The sequence below is a fragment of the Dendrobates tinctorius genome, unplaced genomic scaffold (assembly GCF_039654945.1).
Source record: "Dendrobates tinctorius isolate UK_male_01 unplaced genomic scaffold, ASM3965494v1 ptg000184l, whole genome shotgun sequence".
Classification (NCBI taxonomy): Eukaryota; Metazoa; Chordata; class Amphibia; order Anura; family Dendrobatidae; genus Dendrobates; species Dendrobates tinctorius.
Genome location: NW_027361851.1, coordinates 8,208,227 through 8,234,118, shown reverse-complemented (window position 1 = coordinate 8,234,118; position 25,892 = coordinate 8,208,227). Strand labels below are relative to the sequence as shown.

The window sequence follows — 25,892 nt, the reverse complement described above, 5'->3', positions numbered from 1 at the left end:
GGAGCTTGGATTGCTGTCATGTGACTCTGTGACACCTGGGGCCGATATCCAGCAGTGTGCGCCGTCTGCACAAGTGCATTGTGACCGTGCGGAGCTTGGATCGCTGTCATGTGACCTTGGTGACACCTGGGGCCGATATCCAGCAGTGTGCGCCGTCTGCACATGTGCATTGTGACCGTGCGGAGCTTGGATTGCTGTCATGTGACCTTGGTGACACCTGGAGTCGCTATCCAGCAGTGTGCGCCGTCTGCACATGTGCATTGTGACCGTGCGGAGCTTGGATTGCTGTCATGTGACCTTGGTGACACCTGGAGTCGCTATCCAGCAGTGTGCGCCGTCTGCACATGTGCATTGTGACCGTGCGGAGCTTGGATTGCTGTCATGTGACCTTGGTGACACCTGGAGTCGCTATCCAGCAGTGTGCGCCGTCTGCACGTGCATTGTGACCGTGCGGAGCTTGGATTGCTGTCATGTGACCTTGGTGACACCTGGAGTCGCTATCCAGCAGTGTGCGCCATCTGCACATGTGCATTGTGACAGCGCAGAGCTTGGATTGCTGTCATGTGACCTTGGTGACACCTGGGGCCGATATCCAGCAGTGTGCGCCGTCTGCACATGTGCATTGTGACCGTGCGGAGCTTGGATCGCTGTCATGTGACCTTTTTGACACCTGGGGCCGATATCCAGCAGTGTGCGCCGTCTGCACATGTGCATTGTGACCGTGCGGAGCTTGGATCGCTGTCATATGACCTTGGTGACACCTGGAGTCGCTATCCAGCAGTGTGCGCAGTCTGCACATGTGCATTGTGACCGTGCGGAGCTTGGATTGCTGTCATGTGACCTTGGTGACACCTGGAGTCGCTATCCAGCAGTGTGCGCCATCTGCACATGTGCATTGTGACAGCGCAGAGCTTGGATTGCTGTCATGTGACCTTGGTGACACCTGGGGCCGATATCCAGCAGTGTGCGCCGTCTGCACATGTGCATTGTGACCGTGCGGAGCTTGGATCGCTGTCATGTGACCTTTTTGACACCTGGGGCCGATATCCAGCAGTGTGCGCCGTCTGCACATGTGCATTGTGACCGTGCGGAGCTTGGATCGCTGTCATATGACCTTGGTGACACCTGGAGTCGCTATCCAGCAGTGTGCGCAGTCTGCACATGTGCATTGTGACCGTGCGGAGCTTGGATTGCTGTCATGTGACCTTGGTGACACCTGGAGTCGCTATCCAGCAGTGTGCGCCGTCTGCACATGTGCATTGTGACCGTGCGGAGCTTGGATTGCTGTCATGTGACCTTGGTGACACCTGGGGCCGATATCCAGCAGTGTGCGCCGTCTGCACATGTGCATTGTGACCGTGCGGAGCTTGGATTGCTGTCATGTGACCTTGGTGACACCTGGGGCCGATATCCAGCAGTGTGCGCCGTCTGCACATGTGCATTGTGACCGTGCGGAGCTTGGATTGCTGTCATGTGACCTTGGTGACACCTGGGGCCGATATCCAGCAGTGTGCGCCGTCTGCACATGTGCATTGTGACCGTGCGGAGCTTGGATTGCTGTCATGTGACCTTGGTGACACCTGGGGTCGCTATCCAGCAGTGTGCGCCGTCTGCACATGTGCATTGTGACCGTGCGGAGCTTGGATCGCTGTCATGTGACCTTGGTGACACCTGGGGCCGATATCCAGCAGTGTGCGCCGTCTGCACATGTGCTTTGTGACAGCGCGGAGCTTGGATTGCTGTCATGTGACCTTGGTGACACCTGGGGCTGATATCCAGCAGTGAATATGAAAGAAATGGAGGGCACCACTTATGGATCTGAAACAAGAGGGCTCATTAAGGGCCTGAGAAAAACATGACATGAAAAAACAAGAAGATCATCATGCCCATATATCAAGGAGCACCTCAATTGTATATAAAGAATAATGACACTTTATTAGACAACAATAGTACAAACAGCAAAAACACAATTCATTTTATGAAAGCAATGATTTCCCACACCTAATAGTCTCCCCAAAAAACACAGAACATGAGTGCACAAGAGGCACCATAAATGGCACTGCACATGGATACTGTAACTAACCAAGAGTAAATCCAAAGCAGATCTATTATACATACCGTGCACATCACTGCTGCCCTATAGGCCCAGAAAAGCAGAAGAAAAGACATGAAGAGGAGAGTAATTATCCTGTAAAATACAGGTCCCCCACAATGGCTCAGAGTGAAAAACTGGTAATGCCCAAGCTAAAGATGACAGATTGCTCAATGGTTATGGAGTGCATAGAAATAGCGCCATGTGGGCCCAGAGAGACACGCAAAAAAGGCACGACAGCACACAAATGTTAGCAAATATAATAAACCCATTCTCAGGCTAAAGTACACTCACACATCAGGGTGAATGTGGGACCTAGGATTTGAGCCAGGGCCCTGGAGCTAGGGAGAAAAGGAGTGTGCGCCGTCTGCACATGTGCATTGTGACCGCTCCGTGGGGGCGTTTCTCGGCTGCCTCATGTGATTGGGCGATAGGGCTTGGTTTCCATGATAACACAGACGCCTTACTCTGATAGGTGGGTTATAAACACGCCCTGAATAAGCCTCTATGTATGATATCTGGCGCGTTTCCATGGGAACCCTCTTATTGCTGGCCACAGAGAGGTGGTTAGTTACGTATTCATGACCCATTGGGGAAGGGAGTTTGGGTTTATGGTGATTGGTACATGCTGGTAACCACACAAGCTGATTCCTTGTATGATATAGAGCTATGTTACCTATGGGCACTGATCACACTGCCGCAGCATCGCCTCAGGTCTCCGTGCACACAGACACTCAAGAAACAGCAGCTGGAGCCCAGGGAGCCGTACTGCGCATGTGCGTCTTCTCCCAGAGGTCTCGTGTCCCTGCACAGCGGGGCGGCACCTGGGGGCGCGTCAGTGACGTCAGACATGAATATTCATTCCCTTATGGGCAGGTGGTGAGGAGCCGTCACTCACTGTAAGTGACAGACTGTAATGAGTCTCCTCACGGAGGAGCAGGGCGCCTCACCCGTGCGCTGCCATCACTGCAGCAGTCACACAGGCTTCTAACAGCAGCGTGCCACGTGACCAGCTATCAGTCAGCACACTAGGTCGGAGGACACGCCCCCCGGAGCGGAGGAGACGTGGATGTGCACGGCGCCCAGAAAGCGGCAGTACTGGCCGCTGTGCGCTGGCCGCCGGCCACTGGGAGGCGTGGGCCGGGAGCCGCCGCGCACACACACACACTCAGCGGCTCAGGGTGCACGGCCAGGTGACACATGCCCGGCCATGTGTACCTAACTCTCATCGCCACGCCCACACACGCTGCTCATTGGCTATAACTGGGTCAAGCCCCTCCTGCCCCGACTGTGATTGGACAAAAATAGGTCAGGGTCCTCCTGCCTCTCCCCATGTCACTGCCACATGACTAGCCCAGAGAAACTTGGAAAACACAAACACAGCGGGGCAGACGGCGGTGACAGCGCGGAGCGGACACACCGGGGCCGGACACACACACCGGGGGCTGCGCCGTACATGGACCTAGCTGCTGCCGACACCCCCTGTGTTGTCACCGCGGTGGAGCAGAAGGACACGAAACCCCAACACTGCCCCATTCACCAGGACATGGGGGAACTGCTGCCCTCACCCCCATCCCAGCGCGTCCGGTGCCTGCTGCCCGCCTGCTGAGCTCCCCCCCGGACACTCCGCGCCCACTGCAGCAGCCTCCGCGCCTCCACAAGAGAGCTCCGCAGCTGATCCGAGCGTCACCGTCAGGGCAGGAGAAGATGGCGCGGCCATCAGCCCAGCTGGCGGGCGCCGAGAGGCTGCAGGGAGCGCTGCACCCCACCCCCGCCATAGGGGCCGCAGGGGCGGGCATGGTGAGCCTGAAGAGCCTGCTGCAAGGGCCCATCAAGGGGCAGGAGCGCAGGGCCAAGGAGCTGGCCAGCTGTAAGTCTCTCCCATCTGTCAGCTGTGCATTCTGGCTCTACAAGCTATTAGCACTAATCTATCGAAATATCTATCATCTATCTCTCTATCATCTCTCTATCCTTCTATCCCATATATCTCTCTCTATCTATTGTCTCTATCCTTCTATCCCATATATCTCTCTCTATCTATTGTCTCTATCCTTCTATCCCATATATCTCTCTATCTATTGTCTCTATCCTTCTATCCCATATATCTCTCTCTATCTATTGTCTCTATCCTTCTATCCCATATATCTCTCTCTATCTGTCTCTCTATCCTTCTATCCCATATATCTCTCTCTATCTGTCTCTCTATCCTTCTATCCCATATATCTCTCTCTATCTGTCTCTCTATCCTTCTATCCCATATATCTCTCTCTATCTGTCTCTCTATCCTTCTATCCCATATATCTCTCTCTATCTGTCTCTCTATCCTTCTATCCCATATATCTCTCTCTATCTGTCTCTATCCTTCTATCCCATATATCTCTCTCTATCTGTCTCTATCCTTCTATCCCATATATCTCTCTCTATCTGTCTCTATCCTATATCTCTCCTATTATCTCTATCCTTCTATCCCATATATCTCTCTCTATCGTCTCTCTATCCTTCTATCCCATATATCTCTCTCTATCTGTCTCTATCCTTCTATCCCATATATCTCTCTCTATCTGTCTCTATCCTTCTATCCCATATATCTCTCTCTATCTGTCTCTATCCTTCTATCCCATATATCTCTCTCTATCTGTCTCTATCCTTCTATCCCATATATCTCTCTCTATCTGTCTCTATCCTTCTATCCCATATATCTCTCTCTATCTGTCTCTATCCTTCTATCCCATATATCTCTCTCTATCTGTCTCTATCCTTCTATCCCATATATCTCTCTCTATCTGTCTCTATCCTTCTATCCCATATATCTCTCTCTATCTGTCTCTATCCTTCTATCCCATATATATCTCTCTCTATCTGTCTCTATCCTTCTATCCCATATATATCTCTCTCTATCTGTCTCTATCCTTCTATCCCATATATCTCTCTCTATCTGTCTCTATCCTTCTATCCCATATCTCTCTCTCTATCTGTCTCTATCCTTCTATCCCATATCTATCTCTCTCTATCTGTCTCTATCCTTCTATCCCATATCTATCTCTCTCTATCTGTCTCTCTATCCTTCTATCCCATATATCTCTCTCTCATCTGTCTGCCTCCCTGTCCGTCTCTGGCATGTGACACATGTATTTGTGTGGAGCCTTCGTGTTTATTGTGTGCTTTGTTGTCAGCCATCCCTCAGTGAGTCCTTGTGGCCATTGTCACCCATTCCTGCCTGTGTCTGGAGCAGCCATTATTCTGTCACTGTGGTTCCTCACCCAGCTGTACATGGCGGACATTAGGGGGGCCGCACCTTCACTTCCGGTGGAGTTGTTGCGGTTCGCTGGTGGCCACCGACCTCAGGGGCCCTTGCACCTCATGATGCTTGGCGGGTGATATTGGCCCTCCACCTCTGGGCCTATGTGCCCGTGTATGTCCGGGCACCATTAGTCTCTGCATAGACAGTTTGCTGGCCCTCCCCGGCATATATCGGTGGTCGCCATTCCCTGTGTATCCCAAGGTGATTGCTCCAGTGTACAGCTTCTTGGATACATTGTAGCGGGTAAATATGATGAGTTTTGCAGAAATTGTAAAAGATTAAATAAAAACCACCCTTAAAATGCTAACGATCTGCTATTCCCAATAGTTCTCATTTATTCTAAGCATATCTGGTAAATATAGCAGCGGGTCACACGGTACAGTCGGGTGAAGGCCGATTCTGCCATCTGTATGTACTGTGACCATACAAGCAGCTTGCTAAAATCGCAATGGAGGAAAGCTCCAGAATCCAGCACGTAATTCCCAAAGCACGTGGATGGGGTTGTCACACTCCCATTTCCATGCCTTGTGGAGCCATTGATTGGAGTCCGGGATCATTATCACATGGATCCTGACTACACACCTACCAACATATTCCTGCTCGTACTAGTTTCCCATATGTCTTCTGCTATTGCACCCTAAAATTTTGGTGGATTTTTTTTAGGAAGATTTCATATTGCTTTGTGCCAAGAAGTACTTGTATGGGAACGTGTCGGAGATCTGGTGCTCCACATGGAATGGTCCCCAGTGTAGGGGGAAATTATGGTCCGGTATGGTGATGGCTGAACTGCACACAGTCGTGATTACAGGCCTCAAGGACGCGGCCATAATACACTTCTATCCAAAATCCAGCAGCCATGGAAAGCTAGGGATGCATCCATTACCCTTCATATGCCGCTCAGTATGGAGCTTTTTCTCCGAGATTCTTCAGGAGCTCCTGCTCCGCTCTTTTGCACATCGGGCAGCAGAGCTGGTGACGTCATGTGTTGTCCTGGTCTTTGCTTCTGGCTACATAACAGGCCTCGTGCAGTGGCGTATCATGCCACCACATCATGGTTTTACGATGCCTAGTAGGCACTAGGGGAGCCCAGGGCGCCAAGCGCAGAGGTGAACAGCGGCTGTCATGGAGGACTGGAATTAGTCCCAGACAATCGGATTGGTCATTTCTACTACAGCGCTACCTCATCCCAGTATATTGAATGTTACTGCGTCATTATGGGAAGCTCTGTGCACATCACCCGCTTTCGGTCCATCTCTGAGCCTCCACTGCTGCACCCTTTGTCTGGTAACAACTGGAGCAGCCAATAAGTAAGCCAATGTGGCATTGCCCGGGCTGATGGCGTAACCACTGGGCTGTGTTATTGGCTGCAGCGCTGTCAATGCAATAACCAATACTGAGAGTGGCAGGGACTTCGCGCAGGACCCAGAGGAGGCAAGGAAAGAGCAGTTTGCTGGGGGAGAGGAGTATTCTGAAAGTGAAAAATCCCTGAAAGTACTAGATGGCTTATAAAACCGAGGTCAGCGGTCACATCTTGGTCTTTGTATGTTGCTTGTTCGGTCTGTATGCGTGACATGTTAGGCCTCGTGCACACAGCAGAGCTGCATACATCATGCCATATGCTTCTGGTTGCTCCACACTAAGACTATGTGCACACGCTGCAGTTTTTGCTGCGGATCCGCAGCAGTTCTGCAAACAGTGTACAGTACCATGTAATTCTATGGGATTTACAATGTGCACATGCTGCGGATTTTTCACTGCGGAAAAGCTGCGGTTTTGAATCTGCAGAAAGAATTGACATGTTAATTCTTTCTGCAGATTCCGCTGCGGTTGGCCACCTATTCCATTGTCCAGGTGTCAAACCGCAGGGGAAAACCGCTGGCCAATCCGCAGGTAAAACCGCTGATCATTTTAGCTGTGGTTTTACCTGCGGATCCGCAGATACAAATCCACGGGTGAATCCGCAGCGTGTGCACATAGCCTAAGGAACCATGGGCACTCTGTGGACCCAGGTATGGCTCTCCATGCAGCAACACTATTTGGCATCATTCTAGAGCAGAGATGTCAAACTCTAATACATAGAAGGCCAAAATGGAAAACTTGGATAAAGTTGTGGGCCGACCTTGATATTTATTAAAAGCAAATGTCTACAATTGAGGAAGTTTTTTTCTTATCAAATGTAGCAAGGAACCTTTTCATATGAAAACAAATAAAAGGGGTTGTTCCTAGAGCAAAGTACATTATAATTAATATATGTTAAGAGTCATTCCCATGACTGGGTATTTCCTCGCTGGCAGGGGCGCACATATAAATTATATGGCCCCATAGAAAATGTTTTACTTGGGCACCCCTACCCCCCCCCCCCCCAACAAAACAAAAGAAAAACTTATTATTCAGAAGAACATATCTCACAACTTTGGTTCCCTTTCAAATTAATTTTTTTCCTATTGAAGCCCATAGATTGCCCTTTCATTGCCCCCATAAAGTACGATGCCAACAAAATTGCCCACCAAACATGATATCCCCACAGTGAATTATTCCACACGACCCTACTGTACCTCCATAGGTTCCCCAGCAAAGTATGGTGAACACATTAAAGTATGATGCCCCATCTGTTATCCCCACATAGCTCTCCACACAGTATAATGGGCCACACATAATCTTCCATACAGAATAATTGCCATCATACAGGATAATGGCCCCCACGTAGTCCTCCATTCAGTATAATGGCCCCCACGTAGTTCTCCATTCAGTATAATGGCCCCCACGTAGTCCTCCATTCATCATAATGGCCCCTCCTTAGTCCTCCATTCAGTATAATGGGTGCCACATTAAAAAAAAAATATATATATACTCTCCTCTCCTTGTTACACTGCTTCTTTGGTCCCGGCAGTGAGCGCTCTGAAACTATTCAGCACTCACCACAGCGGTGCGAAATAGTGAGACATTAGACGCAGAAGGAGAATATAGGGGAAGCAGCTGCATTTTTCATGCCAAGAGATGCAGAAATTTTACTTAACTTGTGCACATACCCTTAAAATGAGTATAAATCTGCACTGCAAGCAGAATATACCAATGTGGCCTACATTTCCACCATTAGATACTGGATGCATGCTGTATCACTGTGTTATGTCATTTTGAAACAACCAGCAGAGAGAGTACTAGACACCATCCAAATAATTTTGGGATTTGCTTGTTCACACATCAGTTTCTCACTTACATTTGCACCAGGGGTCTGCAGACATTGCCTTTGCTTGGGCCAGGGGTCTGCAGACATTGCCTTTGCTTGGGCCAGGGGTCTGCAGACATTGCCTTTGCTTGGGCCAGGGGTCTGCAGACATTGCCTTTGCTTGGGCCAGGGGTCTGCAGACATTGCCTTTGCTTGGGCCAGGGGTCTGCAGACATTGCCTTTGCTTGGGCCAGGGGTCTGCAGACATTGCCTTTGCTTGGGCCAGGGGTCTGCAGACATTGCCTTTGCTTGGGCCAGGGGTCTGCAGACATTGCCTTTGCTTGGGCCAGGGGTCTGCAGACATTGCCTTTGCTTGGGCCAGGGGTCTGCAGACATTGCCTTTGCTTGGGCCAGGGGTCTGCAGACATTGCCTTTGCTTGGGCCAGGGGTCTGCAGACATTGCCTTTGCTTGGGCCAGGGGTCTGCAGACATTGCCTTTGCTTGGGCCAGGGGTCTGCAGACATTGCCTTTGCTTGGGCCAGGGGTCTGCAGACTTTGCTTGGGCCAGGGGTCTGCAGACTTTGCTTGGGCCAGGGGTCTGCAGACATCGCCATAGCTTGGTGAGAAGTAATGTGTGATCTGCAGATTCACGCTCTGTTATGATGGCTTGATATGTTTCTGGGTTTAGGAAGACGACATCTGTCTAATCTTCATGTGATGGATGTGTGGAGCACACAGGAGAGCTACATTGCACAATGACCTGGAGCACGGCCCATACTCAGGGCAGGGCGCAGGTAGAGAGCATTCCAGGTGAGATGGGAAGTGCCGTGTCCTGCATGGCTGACACCTGACTGGGTGACTGGCTCTGTCACGTGTAACGCTAGGTGGTTACAGGACAAGCCATGTGGCCTCCTCCTGGATAATTGCGGCCATTGTTTACAGCGGCATGTGTTTACTAGCCTGTCATGTGCAGCACCATATGAGCAGAGGAGACCGCATCACCAAGTGTAGTCACCTACATGACAACTATTCAGTCATTTTTCTCTTAACTTTTGACTTCTATGGTGTAAAATAGAAACCTACATTATGGATACTAAAGACTAGACTTTACTGGGATTCATCTGTAGCAATAATGCTCCATAGCAAGTTTTTCTCTCCATCAATAAAATGTCTTTGCGTTTTTGCATTATGGTGGAAACGTTAAAGAGGTTGGTCGCTACTTTTTTCTTAATCACTTTTCCATAGGGGAGGTCATCAGCATCTTTTTGATGGGGTGCAACACCCGACGCCAGCGGTGGCCAGAAGTTCTGTGAAGCTGCCAGAAGAGGGCAGCTCCATCCAAACTATAGGGGGCCACTGTCCGCTGCTGCAGGTCCACCCCCTATGAATAGAGCCAGTGAGCCAGGTGGTGCAATAGAGGTTGCATGGAGGCTGGTTAGCAGACAGAGGAGTGCAAGCTGGAGAATGTAATTGGTCTTTCTGGTATTGCATTGTACATGGTGTGTTTTGGCTTGTGTTTACCTGTGAGTGTATTTAGAGCATGGCCATTGAATACTTCATGTTTTGTTTTTTTGAGGGGAGCTTGTAGCTTTATTATGGGCTATTAGTTTGTATATGTGTCATGTTTGACTTTTAATTGTTTTTAATTGGTCATGTTTGTTTGTATCCAATAAAGTATTTTGTATATTCAGGTGATCCTTGCTCTAGTCTGTAGCTTTTCTTCCTATTACTTATGTCTTGTTTCATACAGACTTCAAGTGTATCCCTTTATTGTGTGGTGCCCTCCAAACTTTTTTGATTGATTGGACCTGGGGATGTGGGGTCACCATTCAGGCAGCATATTTAAGATGAAATCTAGCCAGATTTCAAAATTACTTCTATAGGAACAATTGAATACACTTGCATGATTATTATTATGAGCTGACATCATTATTTTGGGACTAACTGTTTTTAAAAGTGACATTATAAGCACAACATGTGAAAGTACAGAAACGATGAAAAGGAAATTTGTCACCTTGCTTCCCCATCGCAGAGCAGCATCATATAAGGGCAGAGACCCTGATTCCAGTGATGTATCACTTACTGAGCTGCTTGCTGCAATTTTTAATAAAAATCCTTGTTTTATCTGCTGCAGAGCTCTGAATGCTGAGCTGTGCATAACACCACACCACTGATTGTCAGCTTTCTGTGTACACTGGAAATAGACAGAAAGCTGCGGGTATGCCTGGACTACATACCAGAAGATCTACTAGTCTTCTAGTGATAATCTTCTGCTGCTAAGTTATTTTATCAGAACTGCAGCTAGTCTCTCCATCATGCTGCTCTCGGATTAGGTGACACATTCCCTTTAAGGTACAGACACCGTATAACATACTAATGTCCGCTACGGGAACCATTATACTGAACCTTGAAAACAGACTAAGCCACGACATGGGGAAAAAATGAACTAGAAGGAAGACTGGAAGCATTTGGTGTTCTACAAGGCAGATGGTGTTTCCACCACGGTCTCATGGGTGACTGCTCTGCTCTCCCCTGGCCTAGAATTCTACTACAACCATCCAGGAGTGGGTACTGCAGTTAGCGACGTGTTATGTTAGGAGGTACCGGAATGTCTGGCAGCCTCAGGAGACTTTCATCTGATGTATGATGGGCATTACTGGTGGGAGCTGGGGCAGCTTTCCTCCATAAGGGTACATTCACCCGTACAGGGGAATGCAGGTCTAGGCTGTCTGTATGCCCCAGGTACCTACCATGCAGACACTGTGTCAGCAGCTCAGTGAGTGACCCACGGATCCGGACATAACAAGGCTGCAGCACTGCTTCAGTACTGCGTCCGTCCCCATCACAGGTTTTTCCTCATTGTAGTGGATGTGGCCAGGAACAACGCAGTGCGGGGCCAAACTGTGGAAAGTGCAGTGGCCCCTTAAGGGCGTGTGCACACGTTGCGGAATTTTCTGCAGAGAATCCGCATCTAGTGGCAGAAAACGCAGGGTAAAACGCTTGCGGTTTTTGTGAGAGAGATTTTTGGGCCAGACTGGAAAATGCTGCTGCGGATTCGCAAAAGAAATGACATGCTGCGGGGGAAAAAAACGCTGTGATTCCACAGCATGTACAGAGCATTTTTGCATTTCCCATTGATTAGCATTGTGATTTGATGCAATTCCACGCATCCAAAAACACTGCGGAAATGCATCAAAATCCGCAACATGTGCACATACCCTAAAGGGAATCTGTCAGCAGATGTAATCAGAAGACAGCGCGAGGTAGGGGTTATAACACAGATTTCAGCGATGCCTCTCAAGCTCCTGGTCTTGTTTGCTTGCTTTGTTTTATCATCAGGAGCTTATCATTGCTGTAACATAGTGGCTAGTACATGCTAGTCTGGCATGCCCCCTCCTGTGATGGGCAGCTCACTGTTTATGGACTTTGTACATAGGGAGCCTGGTAGGCGGGGTTAGCTTACTCAGCTCTGCTGCATTGCTAAATCTAAAAGCTGATTGTGTGAGAATGGCTGCACTCAGTAATCTAAGTGATAAATCGTTGGATTCAGCTTTTCTTTGGTAACACCAGGCTACTGTTTGATGAGATGGGAAAAAAAACTCAAAATGATGGGGATCTTAGCGGGAGACCCCAGAGATCACTGAGTGCTTTTTCTATCCTGGCACTTACTGACATGAATGCCCCTTTAACACGTTTCCATGTAAATGACAACTGTTGTGCTGATTTTGAGGAATTGACACATTGCAGAAGAACCGTTCCTGCTGACTACTGGCCGGTGGAGCAGCTAGCCGAGTATGCCCTTAGCCCATCAGCAATTCCAGGAATGACTGTGTGCTCTGCTGTGCCACGTGGCAATGGATTGATTTGTAGTTGGTCTGTCTTCGGGATCTTTTAATTTCTTCTTGTACAAGTGGTATTAAGAACTTGTGAAGCATCTGATTTTTCTTTTTGTTTGTTGCAGGTATTGTAAAAGATAAGGAGAGAAAACTGGAAGAGGAAATGTCTGGCCCTCGCCCTGCTCATTGCGCTTTCCTCGGCTCCCTTTTATGGGAACGCACTTTGCCGTACAATGAAATAGAATATGTTGATCTGGATGAGTTCTTATTAGAAAATGGTCTACCGTCAAGCCCACCTCACCAGCCTTTCTCACCAGCTAACTTGACTCCACCACCATCCAACCAGTCAGTCGTTGACCTCAGTCGACCAGCCTCCTGCGCCTCTTCTACCTCCGCTTGTTCCTCTCCCGTGCAGAGCATGATGGATAGCGAATTCGACCATCCAACCGGCACAGAAGGTATTACTAATTGAACTAGTGAACCATTATGTTGTAATGAATTACCTTGTGAATCCAGTGCCATAACACCAGCGGTCCCATGACGTGATCATTTTGTATGCAGTGATGACTTTGCCTCCTCTTCACCGCTGCAGCCAATCACCAGCCTCAATTCTGCTAGCACAGTCGACTAATGACTGAGATGATTTGTTGCATTGGTCACATTGGCCTTGCCGACATGTCACACTGACTGGCAATGCGGAGTGGCACAGGATTTACCAGCTGAGTTTTTGTTGGTAGTGTTGGGCAACCCCTATAAAGGTCATTATATCTTGATTTAAACACACGTGTTGAAGACATGATTTTGTAGCACTTAATGGAATATACTGTCAGTATTACAGGTTCTCCTCCTGCACTTGTTAGTGCCTGACTACACCGCACTACTGTCCTCAAAATAAAAAATGGGCATGCCACTAGATCTGTCCATCAACATCCTCCGATTGCAGGAGAGCCCAAAATACAGATATTAGCAAAGTGCCACAAAACCGCATCCCTGACTCCTTTATGTTCATTGCTTTGACCGTATACTCAGCAATGTATCGTGATGGATGACGTCGGGTGCAGTTCCATGTTCTAGACTTCTGACTTTAGCTTTCTATATAATGAGTTGTACCCAGACAGATGACTATTAAACCTGGGATGGGATTGTAGTGAGCCAGTTACCAGTAATTATACCCGTGGCAGTGTGGAGGAAACGCTGAGTGCTACTGTTCCGCTGGCAAGCGCATGGACAATGAAGACAGTCCAAAGCTCTCTTTTGATTTCAACAGGACTTTCACCCCAACCACAAACTTGTAACCAGATAGCCATGTTGTGCCGGCCAGGAACGTCCTGGTAGAGAAGCCTAAAACCTGAACAGGAGCCATAGTCTAATTCAGCTAGAATTGACTTTATGCTGTAGAAAGTTCTTCTGAAAATCACAATGTGGTCTTACAATATTGTGCACTGCACACTCATTGTGCCAATGGCACCATGACCCTCCAGCTGTATTTATCCCACAGTGCCAATGGCACCATCCTGGCTCTGGTTGATCAGGCGCAGTGAGTCTCACTTCGCTGTCTTCCTCTGCTCCGGGATGTGCCTAGAATGCCTCGTTCTACTGGGAGTGTGGATGTCATTAAAAGGGCAATGTCTCATTCATTATAGTGCAGCGTTCATGCCAGGAAGCAACTGTGCCTGTTTACTGGTACCTGAGAGGAGCAATGTTCTGCAGAATGGGGCTGTGTTCAGGGGCCAAGAGGAGAAATATAGTGTAGGAGGGGACTGTATAAAGGTAGCTGAGAGAAGAAATATATACTGCAGGAGGGGGCTCTATATAGAGGGGCTGAGCGGAGTATATACGGCAGGATGGGCTATGTTCAGGGGGCTGAGAAGAGAACTACACTGCATAAGGAAGTTATGTACAGTGGCCCAGAGGAAAGATATACTGCAAGATGGTGCTGTATATAGAGGTGCTGGAGGGAGCGATATATACTGTGGGAAAGTGCTCTGTATAAAGAGGGTAAGGAAATATATACGGCAGGATAGATTGTATTCAGGGGGTGAGAGTAGCACTATACTGCATAAGGAAGTTATTTACCGTGGGCCCAGAGGAAGATATACTGCAAGATGGTGCTATGTATAGAGGGGCTGAGATTAAATATATATAGCAGGGGAGTGCTCTGTATAGAGAGGCTGAGAGGAAATATATTCAGCAGGATGGGTTGTATTCCTGGGATGAGAGTATCGCTATATTGCATAAGGAAGTTATGTGCAGGAGAGGTATGATGTACTACAGGAAATGGCTCTGTGTAAGGGGGCTAAGAGGAGAGATATACGGCAGGATGGGTTGTATTCAGGGGCCTGAGAAGAGTGCTATACTGCATAAGGAATTATGTACAAGAGCAGAGACGAAAGGTATCCTGCAGAATGGCGATGTAGATAGACAGGCTGAAAGGAGAGATATACTGTAGAATGGGGCTTTATACATGGGCTGAGATTAGTTGAGCTTTGATTGTTTCCTGCTGCTGAGGGATCAGTGACTTGAAACAGCAAATACTGACCTATTGATGCATATAACAGAGGATTTTCTTCTATCATATGCATCAACAGAACTGCATTTGCAGTTTGAAATCACTGATCTGTCAGTATCAGGCAACAATCACAGCTCTGCACTGCCATTGTAGAGTTGGGCTATGCTATAGCCATCTATTGATGAAGGTGAATTCAACACTTAGTGTGATTTCTCAGAAATGTGTGGCCTGTCAAAAGCATAGCAGAGGAGATGGGGGTCTTCAGCACTGAGGAGAAGCAAGGCCTGCTGGGAAATGTAGTTTTAGTAGATAAGAATAGTACATAGTAAATGAACCTTACATTTACTATGTAAAACTGGATTCAGTGAGGGGCAGATAGATTAAAAAAGTCTGTATGTGAACAATATACATTTACTGGTGAGAAATAATGCTATTCTGGGACTAATCTGTAATGCCATCTTGCAAGGTTTACAAAGGGTCAGGTCACAGAATCCTGTTTGTGAATAGTAGGCCAGTGTGGTTTGGCTTATCTGACAAATTGGCCGTCTGTGTTGCTGAATTACCTGCGTCAGACTTTGCTCCTCCTTACACGCGTGTCTGAAACGTGAAGAGAGAACTAAGAAGCCTCCTACTGCACAGTCCACGTGATGATCTATAGCCAGGGCGGAACAGATGGCAGGAGGGCACGGCAGTGTGACACTGCATGCTTGGCTGGCACCCTGCATGTTTCTACCTGCCGCCCGGAGCTGCACTATGTGCCTTGTGCTTCCTGTAGCCGGGGTGATGCAGGGTGACTTGGCACTGTGGGTGAGACTGGCATCATGTCTGCAGCTCTTGTCACTTCTGAACATGCTGATAACGTTATTGCCATGTAGACCAAAATGTGAAAAATGTCACTGATCAGCCAGAACATTAAACTGATGTCACGTATCAAAGCGCAAAATATAACAGTCAGCACAAGAACAGTCAGTTCTTAAAGGGAATTTGCAATAAGGTTTTTGCCACCTAATCAGAAAGCTGCAGAATATTGCGACAGAGACCATGATTCCAGCAATGTTACTTACTAGGGTGCACGTTTGGTTTGGGCTGAGGAGCAGATGCCGGCTGTGTCACACAGAAACCACCTGCCTGGCGAGGGACTAGTTAAATGCTGCTGTCAGTCACAGATCAGTCATTGCACTTGGGCTACGTTCCCACCATGAGCTTTTGCTGTTGCAGGTTTCCTGCACCATGTCTGGGCTCCTTAAGTAAAATAGGTTGCGTGCATTTTATTTTTTAAACTTGCAGCGTAAAAAGCTCACCAAAAGTTCATTGTGGGAATGTAGCTTTACCCAAAAAATGCAATAAAAAGCAATCAGTATGTCGTATGTAATTAAAAAAAAAAAACAAGCCCTCATACTGCTCCAACAAAGGAAAAGTAAAAATGTGACTGTTCTCAGGAAACAGCCAAGACTTGTGTAGTCTTTCTTTGACTTTTGGTAGTAAATTCTAGTCCCTTGTGACCCAGTTTCCAGCTAGTCACTCACTGGCAATGGGGTTTTTTTTTTTTTTTTTGTCATGCCAAACCCTGACCATGCCAGGAAGATGCCCCCATCATACTTCACTCCCATTCATAAGGCCTCATTCACACATCAGGATTTTTTTTTTTATCAAAACCAGGAGTTTCTACAGAACCAGTATTAATTTTTCAATTCTAGTTTTTCTCTCTTCCACTCCTGGTTTTGGCCTACAATGAGGAAAATATTGACGTGTGAATGAAGCTTGGAAGAATCCCATAAGCCAGGTAGGTAGCCCAAGAGTTCATAACTGGGCAGAAGTCTGAAATCCATCCCTGAGGCTCCAGGTCTTCCAGGATTACTCCACCATTAACCAAATCTCCTCGGCATTTGATTCTGCCTTATACCCGAGGATCATTTTCTGTACATCCTCGTACCGGTGGTAAAGAGCAATGACCCTAAGGAGTCTGTAAGCAGAATGTAGTTCTTGAAGGGCACAAGTCTAAGTCCCTAATAACACTGGATTAAAGGGGTTGTCCACAGCCCTTATTAATGTGCCCAGGGAGATGGGAAAAATAAAAGATGATCCTGACCTCTTGGACCACACTTGCTCCTCTGAAGTCAGTGCTGGGTCCCCCATAGGTCTGCAGTGCTCACAGGACACCCCTGCCAGGTACTGACACCAGCAGTCAGTCAGTGGCCACGGCGGTGCTCAGTTTATCGGAGCCAAGCAGAAGACATAGCGTTGACACTCCCACCGGATATATCAACAGGTGCCCAACATGCGGACAGTCATATGGCAACTTGGCCACTTCCCGCACTCAGTACAAGGGGTTACATGACATAGATATTATTCTGTATCTACATCCTTGGGATGAATCTGGTGAGCGCTGCAGGCAATCGGCGGCCATTGATTGGCTGCATTGTTCGCATTTTGTTCCAGCTGAAGAAACAGTATTCTTCTGGCTCGGATGAATTGTGACAGTAGTGGACAACACGTTCAAGAAAGATGGAGCAGTCTCCCAGGGCTCACGTGATGTTGTTGCGCCTCGTGAACCCTGCAGCCAATTAGCGGCTGCAGAAGACTGAAATCCGCTGTGACAATCTGCAGCGTATCTCGTCATGCTGATAATGCTGTGCATTTAGCTCTGCAGACTTGCTGTTATCATATTTTGCTATGGATATTATTCTGCAGAGAATCACATATGGTCATGTTCTACACACTTGATGTGAAAATAGGCTTTCTCGGGTCCTTGGAGAAGTAGAACGTCTGGTATAGAAGATGCACCATTTTGATCATTGTTGCCCCTGGAGCGTCCTCTGTAGTTCAGGGGGTCAGGCAGTGTATGAAGAATCAGATGATTTTTGTACTATGCGTCAGTATTTTACGTTTGTGTGACTTCCTTTTTATACATTAAGTTTAAAATGTACGCAATCAAATACCACCCCTTAGGACAAAGTATTTGTATTTTTTCAGCAGACTGCTTTTTGAAAATCTCCAGTTTCTCAAAAATGCTACAAAAACATCCAGTATTGTATGTATGTGAGCCTGTCAGCATGTGATTGGGGTGGCTGAACTGGGCGAGAGCATCTCCAAAATGGCAGATCCCCTGGAGTGCTCGCAGTATGAAACGGTCAGTACATAAGGCTCACGGACACACATGGGGAGATGGTCTAACACAAACGGTGTGCAGAATGATGATGTTAAAGGGGGTGTCCATCATGTTGCCTGTCTGACCGTTCCATTGTACAGTGGATGAACATGGCTCCTCACCATCCGCTTTATCATACAGTAGATCACCATGGCTTTTGACCAACTGCTCCATCGAATTATATATAACCATGGCTCCTCACCAACTGGTACATCATATGGTAATGACTCCACAGACTGCTTGATCATACTGTGATGTCCAGGACTCCTCACCGACCAGTCCCCAGTCCATTGTACTGTAGATGATCATGGCTCCTCACCGACCGATCCATCGTACTTTATATGACCATTGCTCCTCACCAACCAGTCCATCGTACTGTAGATGATCATGGCTCCTGACTGACTGCTCCCCGGACATCTCCATCAAATTTTAGATGTCTGTGGCTTGCTCCTCACCAACCAGTCCATCGTACTGTAGATGATCATGGCTCCTGACTGACTGCTCCCCGGACATCTCCATCAAATTTTAGATGTCTGTGGCCACTGGGCGACTGTTCCATCGTACTGTAGATCACCAATATACTGTAGATGACCATGGCTTCTCACCAACCGTTCCACTTTACTGTAGATTATCATAGCGCCTCAACAAGTGGTTCATCGTATTGAAGCTGACTTTGGCTTCAATAATCTAAATTATGATGGGGCAGACCTGTAAATTACCAGTGATTCTGATCTCATCATACTGTAGATAACCATGGCTCTTCACCGGCTGCCCCATTGTACTGTAGATGACCATGGCTCTCTACCAACTGCCCCATTGTACTGCAGATGACCATGGCTCTTCACCGGCTGCCCCATTGTACTGCAGATGACCATGGCTCTTCACCGACTGCCCCATTGTACTGCAGATGACCATGGCTCTTCACCGACTGCCCCATTGTACTGCAGATGACCATGGCTCTTCACTGACCGGTCTCTTGCACTGCAGATGACCATGGCTCTTCACCGGCTGCCCCATTATACTGCAGATTACCATGGCTCTTCACCGGCTGCCCCATTGTACTGTAGATGACCATGGCTCTTCACTGACCGGTCTCTTGCACTGCAGATGACCATGGCTCTTCACCGGCTGCCCCATTATACTGCAGATTACCATGGCTCTTCACCGGCTGCCCCATTGTACTGTAGATGACCATGGCTCTTCACTGACCGGTCTCTTGCACTGCAGATGACCATGGCTCTTCACCGGCTGCCCCATTATACTGCAGATTACCATGGCTCTTCACCGGCTGCCCCATTGTACTGCAGATTACCATGGCTCTTCACCGGCTGCCCCATTGTACTGCAGATTACCATGGCTCTTCACCGGCTGCCCCATTGTACTGCAGATGACCATGGCTCTTCACTGACCGGTCTCTTGCACTGCAGATGACCATGGCTCTTCACCGGCTGCCCCATTATACTGCAGATTACCATGGCTCTTCACCGGCTGCCCCATTGTACTGTAGATGACCATGGCTCTTCACTGACCGGTCTCTTGCACTGCAGATGACCATGGCTCTTCACCGGCTGCCCCATTATACTGCAGATTACCATGGCTCTTCACCGGCTGCCCCATTGTACTGTAGATGACCATGGCTCTTCACTGACCGGTCTCTTGCACTGCAGATGACCATGGCTCTTCACCGGCTGCCCCATTATACTGCAGATTACCATGGCTCTTCACCGGCTGCCCCATTGTACTGCAGATTACCATGGCTCTTCACCGGCTGCCCCATTGTACTGCAGATTACCATGGCTCTTCACCGGCTGCCCCATTGTACTGCAGATGACCATGGCTCTTCACTGACCGGTTTTATTTTTATGTCATATCAAGAACATGAGCTTGCTTGTTCGTCGGCTGATCGTAGCACAAAGCTGGGGGACTGGATTCTTCTGCTCATTTGGCCAATTACTGGCCCATCTGTGAGCCTGTAGCTGGGGGTTGTAGTCCCCCTTACACTATGTGAGCCTGCAGCTGGAGTTGTGTAGTTCCCTGTACACTGTGTCAGGCTGGGGGTTGCAGTCCCATGTACACTATGTGAGGCTGGGGGTCGCAGTCCCATGTACATGCCTGTATGTATAGGGCAGACTTGTGCCCCCCCACCCCTGCAGCCAGTGCACACTGCGGCTCCGCTCCCCCCAATAAGCTGCAGGAGGAGGAGGCCGGAGTCGCTCTCTACCTCCCATTTCCCCCCCCAGGAATTTGGGATTTCACATCCATTAGTCGCGCTCGGCCGGCTTCCTTTGTACGAGTCCTCTCCCCGCACCTCCCACCCTCCTCTGACTCCGCCGCCCTCCTTTGCATTCCCTTCCCTGGGGCCACCTCACACTCCAGCTCCATGTGCGTGCTCACCGCAAACAAAGCCCTCCTTCCCGCCCGCCTCCAATGGAGGGCGGGCGGCCAGGGAAATCCGCTCTCACGGGGAGCAGCTGCAGACTCGGCCATGTGCGGGAGGCGGGGAGGTCGCGGCACATGGCAAGACACGACACAGGTCGGCGGCAACTCTTCGCTGCTCCAGGAGGGGGCGCTCGCCGGCCGCAGCGCGCGATTGGTGCGTTCTGTTACTGCACGCGGCAGTCACCCGACCAGATGGTATCGCCGGCGGCTCGCAGGCAGTGCCCGACCAGCAGAGGCAGGACCCGGCCTCAGGGTGGTCACACGCGACGGGGGCCGCATCTAGAGCAGGGACACTTGTCAACAGCCAAAGTGAATGCGGTTTTCAGCTTTCCCAGTCATTGTGACTCCTCGGGTCTGTGCAAACGTTGCAGATTTGTCTGCGGATTTTTCCTCAGGTTAGAATACCTGCGGATTCCTAGAAGGGAATAGGTGTAACGCTATGTACACACGTACGCTGTGGATTCTGCTGCGTTGTACAGTACCATTATTTCCTATGGAAATAAAAAAACACAGTGCACATGCTGCGGTTTTGCTTCGGTTTACAATCCGCAGCATGTCAATTGTTTGGAGCAGAAACGCTGCAGTTTCACACCTCATCCATTATGACGTGTAAGGGTATGTGCACACGTAGTTTTTAGTCTCTCTGCGGATTTTGTAGAGAAAACCGCAGGAAATCTGCAGGACAAAGTGCTGCGGTTTATCTGCGGTTTTGCCCTGCGGTTTTACACCTCATAATGGATGAGGTGTAAAACCGCAGCGTTTCTGCACCAAACAATTGACATGCTGCGGATTGTAAACTGCAGCAAAACCGCGCGGAAAAAAACGCAGCATGTGCACAGCTTTTTTTTATTTCCATAGGAAATAAAGGTACTGTACAATGCAGCAGAATCTGCTGCGTTTCTGCAGAGCCAAAAATGCTGCGGAAACGCAGCAGAATCCACAGCGTGTGCACATACCCTAAACTGCAGATAAACCGCAGGACTTTTGTCCTGCAGATTTACCTGCTGTTTTCTCTCCAAAATCTGCACACCCAAAAAACTACGTGGGCACATAGCCTCACCATTGTGAGGTGAGAAACCGCAGGGAAATCCGCAGCACTAAAAACTACGTGGGCACATAGCCTCACCATTGTGAGGTGAGAAACCGCAGGGAAATCCGCAGCACTAAAACTACGTGGGCACATAGCCTCACCATGAGGTGAGAAACCGCAGGGAAATCCGCAGCACTAAAACTACGTGGGCACATAGCCTCACCATTGTGAGGTGAGAAACCGCAGGGAAATCCGCAGCACTAAAACTACGTGGGCACATAGCCTCACCATGAGGTGAGAAACCGCAGGGAAATCCGCAGCACTAAAACTACGTGGGCACATAGCCTCACCATTGTGAGATGAGAAACCGCAGGGAAATCCGCAGCACTAAAACTACGTGGGCACATAGCCTCACCATGAGGTGAGAAACCGCAGGGAAATCCGCAGCACTAAAAACTACGTGGGCACATAGCCTCACCATTGTGAGATGAGAAACCGCAGGGAAATCCGCAGCACTAAAAACTACGTGGGCACATAGCCTCACCATGAGGTGAGAAACCGCAGGGAAATCCGCAGCACTAAAAACTACGTGGGCACATAGCCTCACCATTGTGAGATGAGAAACCGCAGGGAAATCCGCAGCACTAAAAACTACGTGGGCACATAGCCTCACCATGAGGTGAGAAACCGCAGGGAAATCCGCAGCACTAAAAACTACGTGGGCACATAGCCTCACCATGAGGTGAGAAACCGCAGGGAAATCCGCAGCACTAAAACTACGTGGGCACATAGCCTCACCATGAGGTGAGAAACCGCAGGGAAATCCGCAGCACTAAAACTACGTGGGCACATAGCCTCACCATGAGGTGAGAAACCGCAGGGAAATCCGCAGCACTAAAACTACGTGGGCACATAGCCTCACCATTGTGAGATGAGAAACCGCAGGGAAATCCGCAGCACTAAAAACTACGTGGGCACATAGCCTCACCATTGTGAGGTGAGAAACCGCAGGGAAATCTGCAGCACTAAAACTACGTGGGCACATAGCCTCACCATTGTGAGGTGAGAAACCGCAGGGAAATCCGCAGCACTAAAAACTACGTGGGCACATAGCCTCACCATGAGGTGAGAAACCGCAGGGAAATCCGCAGCACTAAAAACTACGTGGGCACATAGCCTCACCATGAGGTGAGAAACCGCAGGGAAATCCGCAGCACTAAAACTACGTGGGCACATAGCCTCACCATGAGGTGAGAAACCGCAGGGAAATCCGCAGCACTAAAACTACGTGGGCACATAGCCTCACCATGAGGTGAGAAACCGCAGGGAAATCCGCAGCACTAAAACTACGTGGGCACATAGCCTCACCATTGTGAGATGAGAAACCGCAGGGAAATCCGCAGCACTAAAAACTACGTGGGCACATAGCCTCACCATTGTGAGGTGAGAAACCGCAGGGAAATCTGCAGCACTAAAACTACGTGGGCACATAGCCTCACCATGAGGTGAGAAACCGCAGGGAAATCCGCAGCACTAAAACTACGTGGGCACATAGCCTCACCATGAGGTGAGAAACCGCAGGGAAATCCGCAGCACTAAAACTACGTGGGCACATAGCCTCACCATTGTGAGATGAGAAACCGCAGGGAAATCCGCAGCACTAAAACTACGTGGGCACATAGCCTCACCATGAGGTGAGAAACCGCAGGGAAATCCGCAGCACTAAAACTACGTGGGCACATAGCCTCACCATGAGGTGAGAAACCGCAGGGAAATCCGCAGCACTAAAACTACGTGGGCACATAGCCTCACGAGAAACCGCAGGGAAATCCGCAGCACTAAAACTACGTGGGCACATAGCCTTAGGGTAAGTGCACACGTAGTTTTTTGGGTGTGCGGATTTTGGAGAGAAAACCCCAGGTAAATCCCTATCTGCGGTTTTACACCTCATAATGGATGAGGTGTAAAACTGCAGCGTTTCTGCACCAAACAATTGACATGCTGCGGATTGTAAACCGCGGAAAAATCCGCAGCATGTGCACTGCCGTTTTTTTTTCCATTGAAAATAAAGGTACTGTAGAACGCAGCAGATTTCACTACGTGTGCACATACCCTCAAAAACAGGACTCCTTCCCAGAGAACGCGCGGTTTTTATTCAGTTTATTTCCGCGCGTCCCCAGACACATAGAAAATAGCCAGAAAGGCGGAATTTTCCGCGAAATTAATGAGCATGCTGCGTTTTTTCACTGTGAAGCATTTTTTTCACAGTAAAAAAACCCATTAAAATGAATGGGAAGCTTCTTTTAAGCCTTTTTTTGAGCGGATTTGTTGGTAAATGCGCGAAAAAAAACGCTGTGTGAACGCAGGCTAAGGGTATGTGCACACGTAAGCTTTTTTTCCACGTTTTTTAAGCGGTTTAAAAAAAAAACGCTCAAAAGAAGCATCCCATTCATTTTAATGAATTCTGCACTTTTTGCGCATACTGATGCGGTTTTTTTCCGCGTAAAAAATGCATTAATTTTGCGGAAAAATCCGCATTTCTAGCTATTTTCTATGAGACTGGGGACACTCCGGAAAAAAACGCGCGTTTTCTGGGAAGGAGTCCGGTTTTCAGTCAAGACTTTTCTGCATACGTGTGCACATAGCCTTAAACCACTGCGGAATCCACACAAAGAATTGACATGCTGCGGAAAATGGACCGCTGTGTTTCTGTGTGGAATTTTCTGCAGTATATGCACAGCGGTTTTTGTTATCCATAGGTTTACATGGTTACTGTACACTGCATGGAAAACTGCTGCGGATCCACAGGACCAAATCCACAATATGTGCACATGACCTCAGGGTGAGGTGTTTTCTAGTCCTGTAATAATAATAATAAATGTTATTTCTATAGCGCCGACATATTCCGCAGCACTTTACATTTCAGAGGGGACTTGTACAGACAATAGACATTACAGCATAACAATAATCACATAGATTATAACAGATACCAAGAGGAATGAGGACCCTGCTCGCAAGCTTACAATCTATGAGGAAAGAGGTAGACACGAAAGGTGGGTGGTAACAGTTGCCCTGATTGTATGGACCAGCCATAATATTAAGTGTGTTACAGTACAGACACAGAGGGCTGATGGATGCATAAAGCATGTGGGAACTGAAAATATGTCGTCTCCAGTAGTGTAGGGTATCGCAGCCACCGTAGATGCCACACCTGGGGGTACATGTGTTGTTCACACTTGGATTCTGGGGTACTTGTCGTTAATAGTAGGGGTCCTCCCTGACGGGTCACAAGAGCAAGCACCGGGCGCTGCGGTGTGTCTGAGCGAGCACCGGGCGCTGCGGTGTGTCTGAGCGAGCACCGGACGCTGCGGTGTGTCTGAGCGAGCATCGGGCGCTGCGGTGTGTCTGAGCGGGCACCGGGTGATACGGTGTGTCTGAGCAACGGGCACAATGTGCGTTGTGTCTGAGCAGGCACCAGGCACTGCAGTGTTTCTGAGTGAGCATCGGGCGCTGCGGTGTGTCTGAGCGAGCACCGGGCGCTGCGGTGTGAGCGGGCACCACCCGGTGCTACGGTGTGTCTGAGTTGGCACCAGGCACTGTGGTGTGTCTGAGCGAGCACCAGGCACTGCGGTGGGTCTGATCAGCGAGCAACGGGCACAACATGCGGTGTGTCTGAGCGGGCATCAGGCGCTGCGGTGTGTCTGAGCGGGCACTGCGGTGTGTCCGAGTCCCCCATGTTTCTTTAAATGTGTGGTGCGTTGTCACAAAGGGTAGGTTATTTTTCTGATGGGGCTAGGAAGGCTGCCTGCCTGTTGCTGGTCCCTGCCGGCTCAGAGCGGTGTCTCCAGTTTCATTTTATCTCCTGTCATCAGAGCAGCACCTTCTCTTCCACCATGTTGCCACTGCCAAAATCATTCTGATTGACAGCCGGCTCCCCGCAGTTGGGCAGCAGGGAGCTGGCTGTCAATCAACGGTAGTCACGCCTGTTGGCAGAGCAGAAAAGAAGCTGCTCCGTCAACTTGACGTCAACAGAAGCAGAAGCATCTCCAGCAACAGGACGGGCGGAAAAAATAACCCGTCCCACATAACCCCTTGAACCAAGGAAATATGAACATTTTCAAATTCTACTCCATCAGTGCCGATGCCATTCAGCCATATAAAAGGCACATGACATTTAGAGGATTTGTCTGATTTTGTGCTTTTTTTGTTTGTTTTGCTGCTGTTTTACTGCAAAAAATGCACTGCAGTTGCAAAGTGTGAATGCAGCCTAATAGCCATGATATAGCGGGTATCCCACCATTGTGCTTCAGGGAGCATCGTCATAGTGGTCCTCCTCGTGTCCGACCAGACCGGCAGCTCTTCTCGCCCCAC

General features: G+C 48.9%; 1 protein-coding gene across 1 annotated transcript in view; it reads left to right on the top strand.

Annotated features, from left to right (window-relative positions):
• Positions 1-3,224: 3,224 nt before the first annotated feature.
• The window catches only part of DBP (D-box binding PAR bZIP transcription factor), a 48,709-nt gene continuing 26,041 nt past the window's right edge, over positions 3,225-25,892 (top strand). The window contains exons 1-2 of the mRNA XM_073552096.1: positions 3,225-3,962; positions 12,521-12,853. Of these exons, the coding sequence (XP_073408197.1) occupies positions 3,800-3,962; positions 12,521-12,853 (496 nt within the window). The 5' untranslated portion in view covers positions 3,225-3,799. The remainder of the gene's footprint in view (positions 3,963-12,520; positions 12,854-25,892) is intronic.